Source organism: Pelecanus crispus, chromosome 3, assembly GCF_030463565.1.
Source record: "Pelecanus crispus isolate bPelCri1 chromosome 3, bPelCri1.pri, whole genome shotgun sequence".
In the NCBI taxonomy this organism is placed as follows: Eukaryota; Metazoa; Chordata; class Aves; order Pelecaniformes; family Pelecanidae; genus Pelecanus; species Pelecanus crispus.
This window is the reverse complement of record NC_134645.1, coordinates 30,251,236-30,270,669: the sequence shown is the minus strand read 5'-3', so window position 1 is coordinate 30,270,669 and position 19,434 is coordinate 30,251,236. Positions and strand designations below refer to the sequence as shown.

At 41.8% G+C, this 19,434-nt stretch overlaps 1 protein-coding gene across 1 annotated transcript in view; it reads right to left on the bottom strand.

The window, feature by feature from the left end:
* Positions 1 to 2,286: 2,286 nt before the first annotated feature.
* The window catches only part of LCLAT1 (lysocardiolipin acyltransferase 1), a 117,138-nt gene continuing 99,990 nt past the window's right edge, over positions 2,287 to 19,434 (bottom strand). Inside the window, exon 6 of the mRNA XM_075707875.1 lies at positions 2,287 to 2,847. Within this exon, the coding sequence (XP_075563990.1) occupies positions 2,339 to 2,847 (509 nt within the window). The 3' untranslated portion in view covers positions 2,287 to 2,338. The remainder of the gene's footprint in view (positions 2,848 to 19,434) is intronic.

Below are 19,434 nucleotides of genomic sequence, written 5' to 3'. Positions count from 1 at the left end.
GACTCACACTGATGTTTCTGATACATTTGATGACACCACAAAGTTCTCTGAACGACTGAGAAAAGTGTAGCTGGTATTTATGTCACCAACATATATAACCTGTCCTCTGAGGTCATTCCTGAAGACTATGTTAAGGCTATTGGAGTAGGCTGGCCATGGTTGCTCCTGGTGTGAAAGCACAGCCGTGGCTCAGGACAGACTAGAAGAAGCCTTTTAGGTCTCCTCTGCATTAACCATCAATGAGTTTTTTTCAGCTTTCCCTTGCTGTGAGTTACCTGGATGTGCAGGGAACTGCACCAAAGCAGAGTATTAGGTGAAGAAAAACCAGGCTATGTGGTTTTAAGCTGCAACCACACCTCTGATGTCAGAATTAGGTTAAAAAAAGTCCTCATAGGGCAGAAAGGACCTCCTTCCACTCGTGACAATGAAACACCAGACATCAGGTACTCAAATATAAATATGAAAAAATCATTAAGAAACATAACCCTAATATAAACCTAGTTTTATTTATTTTTAAGAAAAAAGGGATTAAAAAACTTAAGAGTAAAACAGATGGCTTCAAGTACTTTCCACGTAATAAACAATTAGCTATTATAAGCATAGATTAAAAAATACTTGTCACCTTGCAAGGGACAGTTGAATAGAGGCTGGTGATTTGTTCAAAAAATGGCCTTTGATACAAACACATTAGACAACATGTTTAGTGTTGTAATTTAGAAGAAAAAGATGTGTCTACCATGCCAACCCACTGCTCGAAACATTCAGCACAGTACAAGACACATTTTGCACTCTGTATTTTCACCTTTCATGGCAATGCCACTCAACACATGGAGCCAGGCCATCTCAGTTTAGCTCAAACAAGCCTTCATGCAATAACACAACAAATACTCACTAAGTCAGGAAGGTTTTGCAGCAATACAGTTGATCAAGTGGTCTAACATTTTTGAGGTTGAAAAACAAATCTAACCTGAAGTGTCTCCTAAGTGCTGGCAATGTTTATGTCTTTTACTATGTGAGTATGAACATTACTTGTATTATATATGACAAGGAATACACTTGGAAGTGCCTTGTCTAAGTTTAAGCCTTCAGATCTTCTGAGCGTCATGAAAATAAGGGAAAGTTTTATAGTGGGAGCCCCAAAATAACCCCCAAAAAACTGCAAAGGAGGTTGGAAAAGCAATCATGTCATCAGGCAATCAAAGAGAATACTTCAAAGGGAAGATGTAGCTGAATTTCCTTGTGCTGCGATAAGTCTGAAACCCATCTCTTGTACTTACAAGGAGACAACCATGGCTTCAGATGCATTTCAACAGGTCTGGCTGACACACAGAACAAGCAGTCTTCCTGCTTATCTATACACTTGAAATGCCTAAGGAAGCAATGTGAAAACCAAAATAAATGCTTCCAAAAAAAAAGGTACCTTGCCTACTCTGAAAAATAAATAAATTTTTTTCAATCAAATAATGTCTACAAGGAGACCTTTTTGAAAAACATTTGCCAGGTACTTGGAGACAGACATTTTTGTCTCTACCAGAAAAAAACCACCAATAAACCAACAGAAAACCAGCTCCCCTATCCCGCAGCTCGTATACTACAGTAGGTACAAGTCTCCCACAGCTAACAGGGAGACCAAAACAGTATGAAACAGTGAGAAATCAAAACTTAGCTGCATAGATCCATTAAATAATCAGTTAAGACTTAAATGGAGGCAGAGCTAGCGCTGTTTTCTGTACTACAACAGAAGACTGCAAGCCTTAAAAATCATTCTGAGTGACCGAGCCAGAATGGTTGAAAAGTGGTAGGTTCAGCAGTGTTTGGAAAAGCTTATGCAAAAATATTATTTTAAAATAAGTTTGAATATTTGAAGCAGAATAAAGAAACAGAGCAACTTCTCCAACTTCCACCTACCATCAAAACATCGTTAAACTTACCAGCTTTCCAAATCCGGTGCTTGCTTTACGACAACATGATTATACAGAAATCATACATCTGTCTCTCTTAGCTGGACAGTTTGGTTTTCTACATGAAAGTTCAGTGCATGTCACATTTATTAACGTCCTTACGATTGTTCAATAATCCAGCAATTTGTTTCTTAATTACAGCAGAATGCAGTTGATAGCTGCTTGCAAGAGCAATGTTGAAATTACATTCAGAGATAAAAACTACCGTTTTCACATGTAGCAATACCTAACATTTTTCTTTCTCTTCACAGAATCAAGTGCAAATGTCTAACAATGGCAATAGTAAAAGACAATTCTCATGCAAAATTCTTCCCTGTGCATAAAATTTGCAGGACATCTCCAAACCACCTGTTTTTATGTCTTTCTCTACCCCAGAACTAATTGTTTTTTATTTTCATATTGTGACATTTCTGTTGCTTTTTAAAACTTCGATGACAAGCGAGTTCAATTAGTTCCAGCCCACCAAATATCTTCTGCTGCACAACAAAAAAGACGATCATGGCTGCAAAATACCATCGTGCAAAGCTGTACAGGTACAGCAGTGCAAGCATACCCAGTGGGAACACCGTCCAATACAGGAGCGAGACGCACTTAACCACGAGGACCCTGAGCTCAGATTTACATGGTGGAATAATGCTTTGCCCTGTTGCACTGAAGCATTTTCCACCTTCATAGAAGTGTCGGAGTCTCTCCTCTTTCTCTTCCCAACGCTTCCGGCACCAAAGCTGCAGCTCCTCCTTTGAAGTGGGCACTGTCTCTATGGGATATCTCTGGATGTGGAAGTGAATCTCCTTTGGGAAGTTTCCATTCAAAAGGTGCTTCTCCGTCTGAGGAATGTTTTGGGGGTATGCCACAGTTATGTCATGGATAGCATCGAGACTGCCACCTACAAGAAAGGTTTAGGGAAAAAAAGATCAATACAGATCATGCAATGGTCAGAACACTAATTCGCTTCAAGGTGTAACTGAAAACTGTCCAAATTGTGGCAGAAATCCCAAAGATACTTTAGCTACGCAGAGTGTGTTTTATCTGCTAGAAACTCGAAAGGCTAAGAGGTCAGTCACACTTTTCCAAATCATTAGCTGTGCTGAATCTGAGCCAAAAATTTTGGGAACAAAATTATACAGAGTACAAACTAATGTAGAATTACAACACAGTGGCTAAGAGGATAAAGTCAAATTTAAAGGAGAGAAGATGCACATCTGGTCTTGGATAAAGAGCGGAGTATGTGAGATAAATCTGCAGTTATTCATCCCTGTGCTGCAAGCTGAAATTGCTTTTAACTAATGAAATACAACTTAGTGTATGTTCCCGTGAACACTGAAAAAAATTCAGTTTCATCTGGAGCAAGCAGCATACACAATCCTAATTTACTGAAAACATAATTGAGAAAACATACATGAAACATATACCAGTTAAATACCAGGAGCTCATTAAATCTAGGGTATCTCACAAAGCATGAGTAGTATCTCTGTAGCCCAGCCAGCTTTGCAGAGCACTCCAGTTAACACAATTTCTTTAAATCTGACCAGCCAGTGCTGTAAGGAGGTGAGCTGCTGCTTACTGCATTCCAGATCTGGTAAAGACAAAGTAGAGCATAAATGGTGGAGAAGCCCAGCTTTAAGTAAACCACATATACTTAGCTATTTGGGTAAAGTGAGTATAGTTAAATGTCTAAAAAGCAATTGCAGATTAGAATTTCAAGGGAATACTAATGAAAAAACCCCCTACTCTTCATTACCATGCCTGGTCAAGCCAATGGTCTTGAAAGGATATCAGTATTGCCAAAGTGGGGTTTGCTAGCACATCTCTGTACTAAGTGTTTTTACATTTTGCACTTTCTAAATACCCTCTTTATCCCTCGGCCTCTGACCAGACATTCTTTTTAGATTTCATAAAGTAAATTCTGCTAGTGTAAAGCTGATCTAAAAATAGGCGTATGGTGCACTGGATGTTGCATAACTGTTAAGTTCTGCCAGCAGTGATTTATCCTGCTGTTTTTATTTGGCTGGCTGGCTCGGGGCAAAATAGAATTGGAGACTAAAAGCTGTCTCCAGTTGCAGCGACAGAAGACTTTTGTTCTCATAGATGATGTCACTTGTTGCAAAGATGATCAAAAACTACTCTTTAGCCCTGCTCCCTCTTTTCATTTGCTTCCCTTTCCTGGCATTTTGGCTTTCCTTTACGGCTCCAAAAATGACAGGGACAGAATAGAAAGTTACTTTAAAAGGCCATGCTCAAAATGATATATCTACAGTTCAGCTCCAAATATTGCAAGAGGGGGAAAAAACCCTATTCAGCCTCTCAAGAGTGTTTTATAACTGTGCTGTCTTATAATGATCTCTCTCGGACAGTTTTGTAGCAGGTTACTTGGGTTTTTAAAGAGCTATATATGGCTCCTAGGAGGTCTGTCAGAGCAAAACTCAATACTCTAGCTTTTGTCTAGCTACAGGATCACATCCTATCTAAGCAGAGAATCACTGTATTCTGCACAGATAAAACCTTTCAGACCTCCAAGAGATGCCAAAATTGAATGTGTCTTAGAAACCCTGCCCTTACAAAGGGAAATGATGTCCAGCCTACTGCACCTTAGCACAAAGCATTTTTATTTTGAAAACAGCTCGCATTTTTCCTCCCCCTACTCCAAATATTTCTGCCATCAGCAGGAATTACAGTTGCCCTACAGTACAGGCATCCCCTAGTTCCTGGCCCAGCCAGGGGAAGGGCTGCTACATACATCTCCTAAAATCTGTCTTCCTCCTGATCCTCCATATCTCCCCAGGTCCTAGTGGCAAATAAAACCTACAAACTTTACCTCAAGAGGGAGGCCAGAAAAGTTCAGCCTTCTGAGATCCTTGCATGAAAAAAGCCTTCTACGGAAAGAGTTTTTGGCTACATGAGTTTCTCACTCACCTTGCAGTCATTTGTGTCTTTGCAGCTAAACAGTCAGTCTGCCATTACATGCAAATGTTCTTGAAAAATCAAGGCTTTACACACAAGGAATCACTGGCATAGAGACCACAGACTATAACTATAACTCATCAGATTTGCTTAAGACACAGATTTTCTGACTGTGCAAGTGGGACTGGCAGGACTGGGCAGGACTCCCTGCACCCACACAGCTGGTCTGATCTCTTCAGCATGCAGATGTATTTCTGTCTATGAATTTGATCAGAAATAGGGAAGCCTCTACTCCTTACCTATGGATTTGTAGCATCCCCAGACAAATACCTTCCAGCAGGGCTTCACACCAGACTGTAGAAGGTCTACACTACATTATGGCTTCTAAATCATTTACCCAGAAACAAAGCTCAAAGAACTGCAAATAGGAGGGTGGACATTACTCTGTCTGCATTACAAATGGGGAAACCAAGGCAAAGGATGATTACATGAACTGCTCATTGTGTCCAACTTTAACCAGTATCTCCTAATCCCCAGCTGCAAGGTCAACCTATTAAAGTATATTCTACACAAGAAGAAATGAAACCTCAAAGGTAGATTTAGTGTATCTGAAAACACAGAAACATCAGAAAGAGAGAAGAGCAGAATACCGGGTTTCATATGCAAGAGGATTAGAGCCATTCTCAACAGGCCCCTTGTTTGGGTCATACATATTTAAAAACTCCACACAAACAGCAGCCTGAAGCTTTAATTCCCTGGCAAGGCAAGCATGTGGAAAGGACCAGCTTCAATCAGTTTTCTACAGGTGTTGAAAGAAACATGCCCTGCTAGCGTTACATGCAGTAAGGCTGCAGGATCCATACTGCACACTAGAACAAAAAGGTTCTGCATATTCTCTGCTGATTTATCAATGGCATCTTTTAATATGGACAGGGTCAATGCATCACTGCCAAACATGCTACAAGTGAATCTGCTAAAAAGATGAAAAGTTACTGCAGCAGATGAAGGCAGACCATTCGTGAGCAGGGACAAAATTCCCTTTGGCTAGGTTTAATCGGGCAGTTTTGAACCTGCATCCTTGGCTAGAGCATCTTTACTGTCTCCGTTTCCCTCTGAAGTTAAGCTCGTTCTCTCTGCAGTCTGGACATATCTAACAGCACACGTTTCAGATCAAAAGCAAGGTGCTAGTCAACCAGCAAAAGAAGGTGATCCTAAGTGAAGACACAGGGCGGTCCCTGATTTTAAAGATCTTTTTTCCACCCGAGATCTGCTTCTGCACATTTTAAGAAGAAATTGCCCTGAGGGAAGCCACATCATTCTACTTCTCTAGTGGGTCAAAAATGAAGTAAGCAAGCGTATTTGTTCATAATTCAGAGAAGCTGTTGGTGGACAAACCACTTTCTGCAATGCTTTTAGGGACGTCTGAGGGTTCTTCTTTACCCTGCGTGCATCCATGTCCCATTGGGGAAGGAATGAAGGACAGAGGAAATCAAATAATGTTCACAGTTTTGCATCTGTAACCTAATTAAGCTAAGAAACTGCCATTAAGGCTAAAATGTCAGGCAGGTAGCCCAGCTCTTCAGGACAAAGAGACACCAATTTCAGTAGCGTTACAGTCTCACAACTTTCTTCGCAGTAGTAGAACTATATATCCTTCATACCCATGAACAATATTCTGTCCTATGCTTTATAAAAGCACCTCAGACAAGGAAAGCTTACTACAGTGCTCAGGAGTGATATAAAATTAATCGGTAATTGTTGTTATGCGGCTATAAACTGCATAATATGCAGATGATGATTAATCCATGTGGTGGTCCCCATTTTGGGATAACAAAATGCCTCAAAAGCACTATTCTTTTTCTTTTTAAACTTTCTGTGCTCCAATCAAAGTTATTTGTATTTCAGGCTCTGTTGATACACGACATTACTTCAAGCGATCACAATGCACAGCTGGTTGCCTTGGGCACTGCACTCAGAGGTGGCAGAGGAAGAACTTACCAGGCTCATGACCAAAATAACAGCATCAGGGAAAGATGCCTTCTTTTAAAAAATATTTCCAAGGAAAAATTCGGACATTTTCTTTCACTACACCAGCTATTCCATCAGAATTTTTATTCTGTGTTAGAAGTTGCAGCATCTGGTAGCCCCGTAGAAGTGAGGTTGCTGCATCTCCTTACCCCTGCTAGGAGCAAGTCTGAGCATGTATTCCCAATATACACACACACGCGTACAATGCATGGACACAGACAGACAGACAGCCACGGATCACACATGGACAGAAAACACAGCACTCAAGCAAACAAAATGGCCTCATCGCGTTCCCCTCTCTGGTTGATTAGGATGAAGGTCTATCAGTGGGAATTATATACATATATAAAGGCTATGGATCCCTCCAGCAACTGGCCATAGACAGCTTATGCTGTAGCTGGCCCCGGGTCCTTGGTCCTCCCAGGTGCTGGCACCTGGACACACGAGCCCCTGGGGCCACAGCCCCTCTCCAGTGGCTGGTACAGACCCCTTCCATGGATGCACACGCACTGTCGATCCCTCCAGTAACTGGCTTGGACACTCAGGGCCACCCAGTAGCTGGTCTTCAGATCCTCCCTTCTCCATCTGCCTCATGTGGAGACAGACATGGAAATTGGTCTCAGCTGACTCCAGACCCCATAGACTCCTCAGCTGCAGCTTGGACCTTGCAGTCCCTCCAGCAGCCAAATCGTGACCATCTGACCAAGACTTATGGCCACTTTGATACCTGGCTCCCAAGCCTCTTACCCTACTCGCCCACTATTCCTGCTCAGTAGTCACTAGTGATCACACACTGACACAGGCACCCGCATGATAGACATGGGCCCTGGTCTCTCCAGTTGCTGGCACTTGGACCTCCATACGCACACCCACAGAGTGCCCTCACCCAGGAAAATAGTTAGAAATGGGGTTTAATGAGAAGACAAGGCAGGCTGGGCTGATCAGGCGCAAGACAGGGCCAGGCAAGTGTACTGACCAGCCCCATTTACATGGGACCAGCCTCTTTTACCCCTTATTCCTCTGTTTCCCCAAGCTTGTTCCTCCCAAGCCACCTTGAACCATCCCTTTCCCCACTTTTGGTTCCTCCCCTAAATATACCATAACAAATCTTGTACAATCCCCAAACACTCCTCTTGGGCATCCCATAACAAGTCCTAAAGCCCTGCAAGCAGCAACCCCCCTTAGTCTGTAAGGTGATGGACAGGAGCCTCTCCCATTGACTCACTGTGATGGGTGTCACCCCAGGCCACGGGCTGATGGCTCCCCCATGACAGCCCTCAGAGGAGCCAAGGTAGGGGATCTGTTTCTTTGTCTGCATTTTAGGGTTTTCTCTACCTGCCATTGTGCTCCTGTGCGTGTGTGCAGACAAGCTTTTCATCTCACAACGTACTATTAAACCTTACAACCAAGAGCCTCTTACTAGGTTCAAAATAAAGATATCACAGGTAAACTGAAAATTGCTTTTAATTGTCTGTATTAAATAATAAAATGTCAGCACAGGATTTTAATTCTAGGGGGGAAAAACAGCCTGAATGTAAAAGAAAGCATTAAACTATTTTAAGCTGTTTTCAAATACATTTGCAAAGAGAATATGGCAAGTTAGCTGCAATTGGTGAAAACTGCCAGAAGCGATGCTCAGCCCCACAGCACAGTCCCAAATAAGCGGGCCAGTTGGACAGACCCACCCCCTGTGCTGTAAGGATTACTTGTGAGCTCAAGCACTGCTCGTTCCTCAGTTAGGATTCACGTCAGTGACAAGGACACTTTCTTGCTCATACCCGGGACCGAGCAATGCTGAGCAAGCTCACTGCGAGATAGAAGGATCTCTACAAGCAGCAACTTGAGGGCCAAAATGATGATTCAGAAGAGAAGCTCTTAAAGCCAAAATAACCACCAGTGAGCCAAAAATGAGGATGGGCCCCAGGCAAATCCATGCAATGAATTTCTCAGATTCTCAGCAGTCTGGAAGGTGAACAGGCAGCTGAGTCTCTCCTTGGCATTAACAGTGGTGGCTATTACCCGTTTCCATTCCTAGCAAGGATCTCGGCAGCTGTAATTTGTCCTACTTTAGTTATCATTGACATTACTTTAAATCATACAAGGATTATACAGTCTCTTCCCCTGTATTGATCCAGTAGAGAAGATGCTATTCTTAACCACAGTACATCACAGAACAGCATGCCAATGAGTTGTTGAGCCAGAATGGGGAGAGGTATACTGAGATGCTCTCACAACAAAATATTCATAATAACCTTAAAATAAGCTGTTCTGTGAAAAGTGATACCGATACGTGAGGCTCTTTTCCATTCCACCTCCCACCACAACACAACTATAACTCCTTCCTCCTGCAAAACAGCATACCTGTCCCTTCATCACACAGCTCCAGATGCTTCATACATCTCCAGGCTTCCATAAAACATTGGTTGTAGCTCCCCCACCTACCCCTTAATATCCTCAACTTTATATACATTTCCTTAGGAAACCCAGCAGAAGGAGGCTTGGTGTTTCTGTAAGTAAACTGATCAGCAACATAATCAAAATAGATCTGGAAACAAGTCAAACAAAACTAATTATGTTTCTCAATGTCTGAGTACTGTACATTAGCTTTGAGACAAAGATACATTTTTGGACATTAAAACAAAAGCCATCTAAAACTGCTTACTGGGAAATATTACTGTCTTGGCTCCTGAGATTTCAGTCATTTTTCTTTGAGAACACAGTATCACGAGGGAGCAGCTTCAAGGATTTACAGCCCCTCCTGGGAAGTATCATCCTTGTGAAGATTTAAAACTTCAGGCAGCCCTCTTTAAAGCAGCGGTGTCAGCCAGGGTTAATCTAAATCACTTTCAACTCAGTAGTTATTGGAAATCTTTTTTGGGTAAGTGTAGCAATCAAATAAGCAAACAAAAAAAGACAGAATGATAATGCTGGCCTTGATTAACAGAGAAGAGCAATCCTGCATACCAATTCTTTCTCTAGCTATCTGATTTTCCACCCGGTGTTGTGATACAAGGAGGGAGGGAGACCTTCCACCTGCCGACACGAAGGAGTTAAGGAATCTGCACCTCTTGTCCTGGGGAAGGGAGAGCCTTGGCTGCCTTCTGCTCCCCAGCAGGAAGGAGCTGTGCTCTGGGTGCTGCATACAGGAGTAGAGGACTATGGGGATCTGCCATGAGGTACCTCCACAGCCTGACTGGTACAAAGATGAAGAGATATAAGGACATCCTCATAGCTATCAGCAATCATTAAATATGCTTAATTATTTTGTTAAATACATTTAAATCACATAGTTTTGCAGCCTGATGCCACACCTCATTCATATGTAAAACAATACCATTAACTGAAGTTTGGGCGGGGGGGAAATCTGCTTTGACTTTGAAATCTCTGTAAATACCTCATTTAATTATTTTAAGACCAGACTGGAATGTTATCATCATCTAATCTGATCTCCTGAATAACACAGGCCACAGAAGCTTATGCAGAATGCTTTCGGTTTTGCCATGGGATGTTGCAAGACAAACATCCTGCATTGTCTTAAAGCCTTTAACGAGGTAGGCAATTCCTCTAATTAATTTTTTTTTTTTTTTTAAATCAGCATCATTACACTGAACTTGTAATGCCAAGAAAATCTAATTGACTTAAATACCTGTTACGGATTGAGTGATTCTTTGCAGGACTATAAACCAATGTTACTACAGTGGCAGGAGTAGATGTCCCTCTTTTCTATTTGAATGTGAGGGATGCTCTTTTCTTCAACAGACACGCCTGCCAGATCCCCTCCTCCTCTCCAAACCAAATCCGAGCTAATACAAAAAGGAAGACACGGTGTAATCCAGTTATGGTATGAGAAGTCAGTACTGTGGGAAAGCTAAGAGTGGATCAAAAAGTATATTATCCTGATCTGCAAGTTAAGATCTATCGAGTGCTAAACCAATTCTTAGTTTGTAGATTAAACTGTAGAAAAATACTTAGGCACTTATCAAGCTGAAGTGGAATACATAAGATTTATATCATAATTTTTGCATGCATTGTTTGCACAGCTACACTTTACAGGCAAAATACAAGAATGGGTTGTGGTGCTGCATTTCATGTGTTTCACAACACTTTACATCCTCTGCTAAGGCTTTACAGATACAACTCTTACCTTGCCACCTCCCCGGGCATGGGGCCTCCAACCCAGCTGCTATCAAAGCTACAACCAGCTCATCTGAAACACCGCACGTGACTCCTGGGTACTGCTCTCAACACAAACTGACTAATGACTTGAAGAACGGAGTCTGCTCATTTAAAAGAGGAATTTCTGAGCTGATGAGGGAAGGGTGTGCAGGGGAGGGGGGACCTGGCCATCGTGATGGGGAGCACGCCGACCCAGTGGCTCCATCCACAAGACTGCCCAGGGGCTGTTGCCCTTTGGTCTTCCCTCCCTGGGTCTGAAGGGTTATTTTACAAATTGCAAAGCAAAAGCTGGTTGAGCTATAAATAAAACACAAAATATGTGGAGAGGGAAGAGAGGAGGGATAAAAGGGTTGGAATAACAAGTTATTTTCAGTCACTAGGAATGACCAGGCATAACTGACTCACCACTCTTTATCATTCCCAAACTATATTTATCAAATCCAGATAACAAAAATGCCATGTTTCCTTCCCCCGCCTGCACATCTGCTCGCTTCCAGCCTTCCATACTACACATCTGCTCTACGTACACATACGGGATTTGGTTTTCATGGGTATGTTACATGTTAGGAAGGAGAAAATGTTGTTTCTAGGCTTATGGTACACTACTACTTATTCATACAGAAAAATGATATTTCATATAACAGACACTGATGCACTGGTATGCAACTCTCCAACTGCACTAAGCTCTAACATGAATTTCCTGGCAAACAGCCAACAAATTCAGACGAGAATCACAATTATGCTTGAAATAAAGATAATTTACTATACTGCAGTGAAATCCTTTTTAAAAAACATTGCATGTACTCTACCTTGTCATGATAAGATGTCTTTCTAGATAGGCAAATGTACATAAATTAGGAAATGGCTGATTTTTAAAAACTTTTATAAAGAAAGCTAAACTAGTCATCCAAGTATTTCCGGAAAGCTAAGTATCATGACAATTAAACAAAAAATGAGGTATCAAATATCCTTAAAATAAATCATACATGCACACACACAAAGCATGTATATAAGCAGCTCAAGCTTGTTCTTTTAATATAACAGACTATCCACCTAATTCCTCTATTACTTGTTGGTCATTTGAAATCACTGGGAATCTGAGAAGTAATCCACCCATGTACATTTCTTTGCTTTCTGCCTGGATGAACAATCTCTCTCCAATGCAGATGGAATTAAGCATCTATCTGTACAAGAGAAAACACATCCGTATTCAAGGTAATCCACTTCTGCCAGATTTCAGCTGTGGCATCTGCAATTTCCCCTGTTATTTCTGACTGGCCTCACTGAGTTAACAGTAAAGGAAAACACTCTGGAACAGTTTACATACGCAATTGCTACACCAATGATGGTCAACATGGCAGGATATTACTGCTAGGTAAACAATGCAGTTGGCTTAAAACCTAGAATTCTTGGAAAAGTGCTACATTTTTAAAGACATAAGGAACAGCAGTATGTATGAACTGCCATGTTGTAGCACAAAAGCATATGCAAGCTTTCAGCATCCCAACTAAAATACAAGCATTAAAGGGGCTACCCTTCCCAGTCTCCCTGTTCATTCTATTAGATGCTATTTATTTCCCCCCCAATTCTTCCAAAACCATTGCTTATACTCTTTTCAAATACATCTATCTTTTTTTTTTTTTAATAGTTTTAGGATTTTCCAGGATTTAGGGTAGGAATTTTCTCATAATTTTCTCATTGTTTTTAATAATTTTCAAATTGTTTTAGATAGAGGAACATTAGACCCCAGCCAATCTGCAGATTGATCATGCAACTTATTTTGTGTCTTGTCTTTTGTGAAGTCACTAAAAAGCTAGTGTGAGACACTGTGAGGAGAAAAATAATTCACCGCAGATATTCAGAAGGAAGCAGTTGTAGCAGTTTTCGCTCAGTAATCAGCTGATCAAAGAGCATCCTATCTCCTCAGAAACACCATGGACTTTTCACTTTCCATCAGCCCTTAGTTCATGCCAATGGAAGGAAGGTGCTATGAATAGCACAACACCATCCAACACTATATTACAACAGTGGCAGTAAGTTATTTAAGACAATTATGACTATTAAAGAAAAGAGATTTTATGAGATTTTATGCTTCACTTTTGGTGCATTACATCCATTCTTTTCTTAATTCAAATACAAAGTCCAGCTTCCTTTCCTCCCCTTACTCTGTTTTCCTCCCTTTTTTTTCATGGCTACAGATAAATAACCTCCTGTTAATTCAGTGCACTTTGCTACCTGTTCTTATCACTACCCAAAGTCAACCGCTAGAGAGTACTCTTTAGCTGCTTAGTGACCTGACACTGTTTTATAATCCTGCCCTCTCCAAACAGTCCCAGGCACCACTCATGGTTAGCACAGCCTTCAGCAGCCCCAGAAAGAGCAATCTGGAATTAGGGGTCAACTTGGATTCTTCGCAGTACAAAAGATGGGCTAGATGATATACCCAGTACCATTATATTTGGGATACACAAGAAGAAACTGAAAATGCATTCAAACTTTTGAGAGATTCCATATTACAAATACAGCCCATACCAAACCAAAACAGTAGATGAAAATGTACCCTGCACCAAAAATAGAGTATGAACTAGATGTTGAAAAAACACCTGCTAGCAGCCACCTCAAATATTTGGATGGAGTGCTTCCGCAGACGTCCCAAGCCAATCTCTTGCATTTCATGCCTCGCCGATTTGTGCTATTGCCATTCTTGGTCACAGTGGTTTGTTTTCATTTCTGTATACAAAGCAAAAGGAATGCAGAACAGCACCAGCAGCCTGACAAAAAGGCATAATTTCAGCACACAGAAAATTGTGAGGCTTGTAACTTCTCTCTGATGGATATATATGCTAAAGCCACATCATGCTTTTGCTCCACCTCGTTTTAAACCCAGGACAAGGATTTTGCTCTGAAAACATTTCATACTCTGCCATTAGAAGAACTTCTGTCAGGAACGTCTGGTTTATTATCTGAATTCACAGCTGAGGCATATTTACATAGAAACAAGCTCATCTATACATCTCACTGAGTGAAATCAGTTTGGGGCAGAGAAGCACTCAGGCTTCAATTAAGCAGCAAAGCCCTAGTCATGAATTAGTCAACAAAACAGAGCCTCTAACATACTTTAATCTTCCATTCTTTACTGTAACCCTCTAGATGTAACTTAACCCTTTGATATTCAACTCTAACACTACTAATTAAATTTCCATGTTTTTCTTCCCCTCTGCTGACCGACCATGCAAACCGTGGAGCCCCCTGACACGAGAGCTTACAGCACTGCACATAACAGGCAATTCAGACCCATGCCTGCCTTCACCAAGATACGAACTTATTGTTCGCAATCCCCTGGTGCTAAAACAGTTTCCACCAGACCATGATACACACAAGTGGACAAATCTTATTAAATTTAATCAGCCCAGTACTTGGGGGAGCCATCTTAATCAGAAAGGGATTTAATGAAAAGCCGCAACTCGAATGAATACTCTTTAATTAGGACTGACTAATATTTATCCACAAAGAGGAATTTGTTTCAGGATTAGTCTGAGACCTGGAAGAAGCCAAAGACATCAATTCAATAATGGAATGCCTAATTAAAGTATAATGGAAACCTAATTGTGATATACTGCTTTGTAGCGCACATGATTTATTTAGAACAATTGCTTTTCACTGGGCTCATTAGGGAAAGTTAAACAAAACACAATAGTAAAAAAGAAGAGGGAAAAACAGACACACTGGAACTTCCAAGATGATTATAATCAGCTGATGAAAGACAGTGACATATTTGTCAGATAAAGCACTGCCATCCCTCCACAGGCTGTGGTTAATATTTCTAAAAAGGATAACGATTATACAGTTCCTTTCCTCCCTAACGACATGGGATCAGACCCAAACCCTACTGCAGCTACTTGGGGGAGCTCCTCTGGTGGAAAGAAGCCACACAGTTGAAGGGTCTGACGGTCTTTGGATCCTCCGTGCAGCGAAACCTCACATAACACACGTGCCCTCCCAGCCACTACAGCAGGAGAGAGCTAGGGCAGAGCAACCAGCACAAACCCCCTCCAGCCCTTCCTACCTGCAGCCTGCAGGTACAACTGCCTGCTCTCGACCAGGATGCATTTCTTTAAGAAGCCATGGCCCTACAGCTACCCACGGCGCATAGCTGAATGTCTCCAATTTTTCTTTCCCTATATCAAACACAGAAAGCTGCTCAAGTAATTCTTATTGTAAAACCAAACATCCTCCTGTTTGCATCCTGCTAGCACTGGGGTGGTGGTCCCCCCAGTAAAATGGGTTAGCTGCTACCCCCCTCATTCACTCAAACCAAGGTGAAGGACATGCACTGTTTATCCTGCATCACACTTTTACAGTGTGAATGCAAATAGTGTTGTGCTGACCCTCTATGTTTTCCTCCCTCCACTGGTAAAGTGCATGGAAAGGAGCTGCTCCTCCACCCTGTGGTGACCTGCAGAAAACAGACACAGGGAGGTCCAGGAGCAAACAAGCTTCCTCCAACAGTGCCTTCTGGAACCGCCAATCAATGCCCTTAGGTCCAGCCAGGTTATGTTTAACTTGTGGTGTGAGAACGGCTGTACCAACAGAAGCTGTCATGACAGTGCCATGGAAAAGAAAAAGGGATGCTGCAGACCATAGGATGTGTGAAAACGCTGCATCATGGCCTTGCAGACGAATGAGTGATTGCAGTCATTTTGAATGCACAGCAGCAAAAAGATCTGTCTCTAGAAATAATACGATTTGCTAATGGTTTTGTTCCAACTACTGCTGTTCATAGGGATGCTTAGAAAAATTATACTAAAGTCAATCCTTTGAATGAAAATGAGCAAAGACTGCTGAGAGTGCCTGAACAGTCATTCCAGTGACAAGATGGAAGCTGAATTCTGGGCATCCATCTTTTGTACTTCCACATGTGTGATGCTGTCAGTCTGCCAGCCTGAGAAGTAAAAACTGAATTCCTACCTCAAGGACAGCGAAAGAGTGGACCAGTTGTTAATCTCCAGATCTGGTCTCAGATCTTGCAAAAGCAAGGTTGAGAGAGACCACTTACACCAGTACACAATGGCCCGATATTGAACCAAACGCATCGCTCTGCTCAAGGCAAATGAAAACAGATTTAGGCTCATAATCTATGCATTGTACATTCACGTTAAAGACGTGGGTTGCAGTGATCTGCTGTTTCTTAATACAGATAAGGCTGCAATCCCATGCTGGCCAGCTGAAGCCAGAGATGAGAAAAATGTTGTAAATCCTTGTTGTACAGGCCTCTCTGAACAGAAGTCTAAAATTGGTTTCCTGAAAATCTCTGCTGTAAACTTCCATCTCTGAACTCTGGTGGAACATTTAACTCCGTTGGCACTGTGTGCTAGAAAGCTCTGAGAGCAGTCATTACTGATGTTTTTAACATTGCTTTTTGACACAAATATGAATATGTACATAACTAAACCACAATGAATAAAATCAATTTAGGCAGTTCAATTTATTTCCTAGGAATTATAGAAACAAATGGCCTGCAAGTTAAAAAGGTCCATTGTTGTCAGCACACAATTGTTTTCCTTAAATATTTTAACTCTGGAAAAATGAAGCCCCCTAAATTTCACACAGTGCATTAAAAGGACAATGCTTAATTAAGGGGAGAAACTATTTGTCATAGCAGTAAGTCCTTTTGAACTACGTTTTCCATAAATACACTTTGCCATATCTAACACATTTGAGTTCAGAAACACTTTCGCTCAAGACCGCCTGAACAATGTCTCTGCGTGCTACTCCCCCCAGGCTTACCACTGAAAGCACAAAAGGCATCCTGTAGTCCTCACTCCACAGTTTCCTCCACTGTGAGACTCCGAGGTGTACAAGGACAGCAAAGAGAGACTGGAAACACCCACAGTAGCAGCACATCCCAGAAAACTCTGTGTTCCTTGGCAGTACCTTGATATTTTCCCTCAAGTGCTTGTGTACATAACACAGTTCACTACAGTCAACATCCAGCCTCACTAGTCTCAATGTTTTGCCTCAATGGCCATGAAGAAGCTAGACACTGTCTGCACAGACTTTAGATGAAGACTGCTATTCTTGCTCATGTTAGGTCTATGGACACAAACAACTGTGGAGAGCTTCAGCCAGGAGGGAAAGGACAAGAGCCTTCCTCACCATCAGTAAACGCACCAACACTTCTGCTCTGGAGGAATGAGAGTCAGGGAACAGACCTGGCCCAGGGCTTGTGGAATTAGAGCTTAAAGCTCTGATCTGCCCACGGGAAGGCTTTGCCATGGTACAGCACAACGTCTTCAACAGCCAGGAGGATGTCTCACATTTTCCATCCCAGTGGGAAGGAAAAAGGCTGTCCTTACAAATGGGAACAAAGAAGTTGCCACTGATTCACGTGGCAGATCAACAAAGGCAAAGAGAAAGGTCACGTTTAACTGAAGAGCATAATCTCTCATCTGAGGAACAGCTTAAGTTAGACTTTTCAAAGGCCGCAGAATGATGAACAGCCAGTTGGTCTTTCACAAATAAACGATGAGGCAATAAAAAATCCACTGTAGCTTGGCTGAGTTCAAAGACAGTTTAGCTCTAAGAGGTAGTTCTGGTAAAAACCTTTCTCTCTGTGGGCAAACACAAGCAAAGGAGAACTTCAGCAGCTTTGCTATACTTTTTGAAACTTGGAAAACATGATGAATGCTGAAACCCGAAGTCCACCACTCATCTCAGTATGTTTTCTGCCTAAGCAATGGTGACACAAACTAACTCCCACCAATTCTTCCATCTGCCCTGCTTCTGAGAGCATTAAAAACAAGTAAATAAACCAAACAATAAGCAATTATAGCATGAATATCTCTGGAACTACACATAATTAGTGACTGAGGCAAAAGAAACGCAAAACAAAAAGTAAGCTCTCTTATTTTTATTCTCCCAAAGCCATTTCAACTTACAGTCATAAGTTCATCAAGTGACAACAGCAACTTTAACCGTGTTGTTCTATCCTAGAAATGGTCAAGGCTGACCACAAAATTCATTCGGCAAACTGACAACTTCTGTTCAAACACCTGTAGTAACTCATGGTTAAGAGGACTGCACACCAACGTGACAAATTCTTCGATTAGTTTATAAGACATACAGTACGTCAATTCAAAACACAGTGTTAGAAGAGTGAATATGGTGCTGCAATAACAGTTAATGTCCCAGAGAGGTTACAAAATGGAATATTTTTCTAGGTCAATCTATGATCTGAGAAGTCGTCATATTATCACTCCACTCTCACCAACTGCATACATGAATGAATAATTCTATCCATAGAGTAAAACCCTGGCACACTTTGGCATTTTAAATTGACTAGTACATTGAGTTATGGCGCTGCCTGTGATGAAATAACATTGTAGGCAAGAGCCCCAAGATGGAAATGAATTGGCTACTGTCCATCTGTCCTCACTGACTTTCAAAAAACTACTCCCTTGACACTAAGAGTGACAAAATAGGTACCAACATGTTTGTAGACTCATTGGTAAATTATCTTACCTAATCTGAAATAGGAAACTGATGGAGGTCTGGAAGGCTGTCTAACTTTACGGTATTCACACCTTTAAAGCTATTTTGGCTACTTCTCAGTTACAATTACAGGGCACATTTCTAATTTGCTTCCTGAGCTACACACCTTCAAGAGAACTAGAAGAGATGTACACGTTAGTAGACTGATACAGCTGCATCCTACACGGCTCTCCCAACAGTACCAGGGCAGGCATGAGGCCAAATTAACTACCTGTTTCTAGTTACTTACCAGGAGCATCTCCTGCAGCTAGCTGCAGGTAAATCCCACTGGGATTCCCAGAGGGAAAACTTCAGATGTGTCCAGTGCTTAGGGAAAAAAAAAAACCAAACCTCCTTTATTTGCTGGATTGGGACTTGGTGGTCTTTGCCACCTCCAGCCAGATGAACATCAGGCAGGGTACATACATTATCCAGGGTCCCTCTCAGAAAGGCCTTGGTACTGCCTGCCAGTGGGGGCTCAGTGGGTTTGTACAGAGCCTAAAGTGAAATTATCTGCCAGGGTAGAGTGGGAAGACCTGTTGCAGAGTCTCGTCACCAGCCCAGACCCCAAGTGTGTCATCAGAGCCACCTGGCTGAGTGCAGTACACCTGATCCAGGCAGCTCAGTCAGCAATGGGTCCTGAGAAGCCCAGACCCTGCACTTTGGTTTTACCACCTGCAATAGAAGTATAAATTACATCTATCTATAGATAGCATAGGCATACTAAAACATAATCAGAGTTTATATAGCACTTCAAAAAATATACAATAGTACTCAGACTCTTAAAAAAGAACTGTATACAGTAAAAGGGGAAAAGACTAGATGAACAATTGCCTTC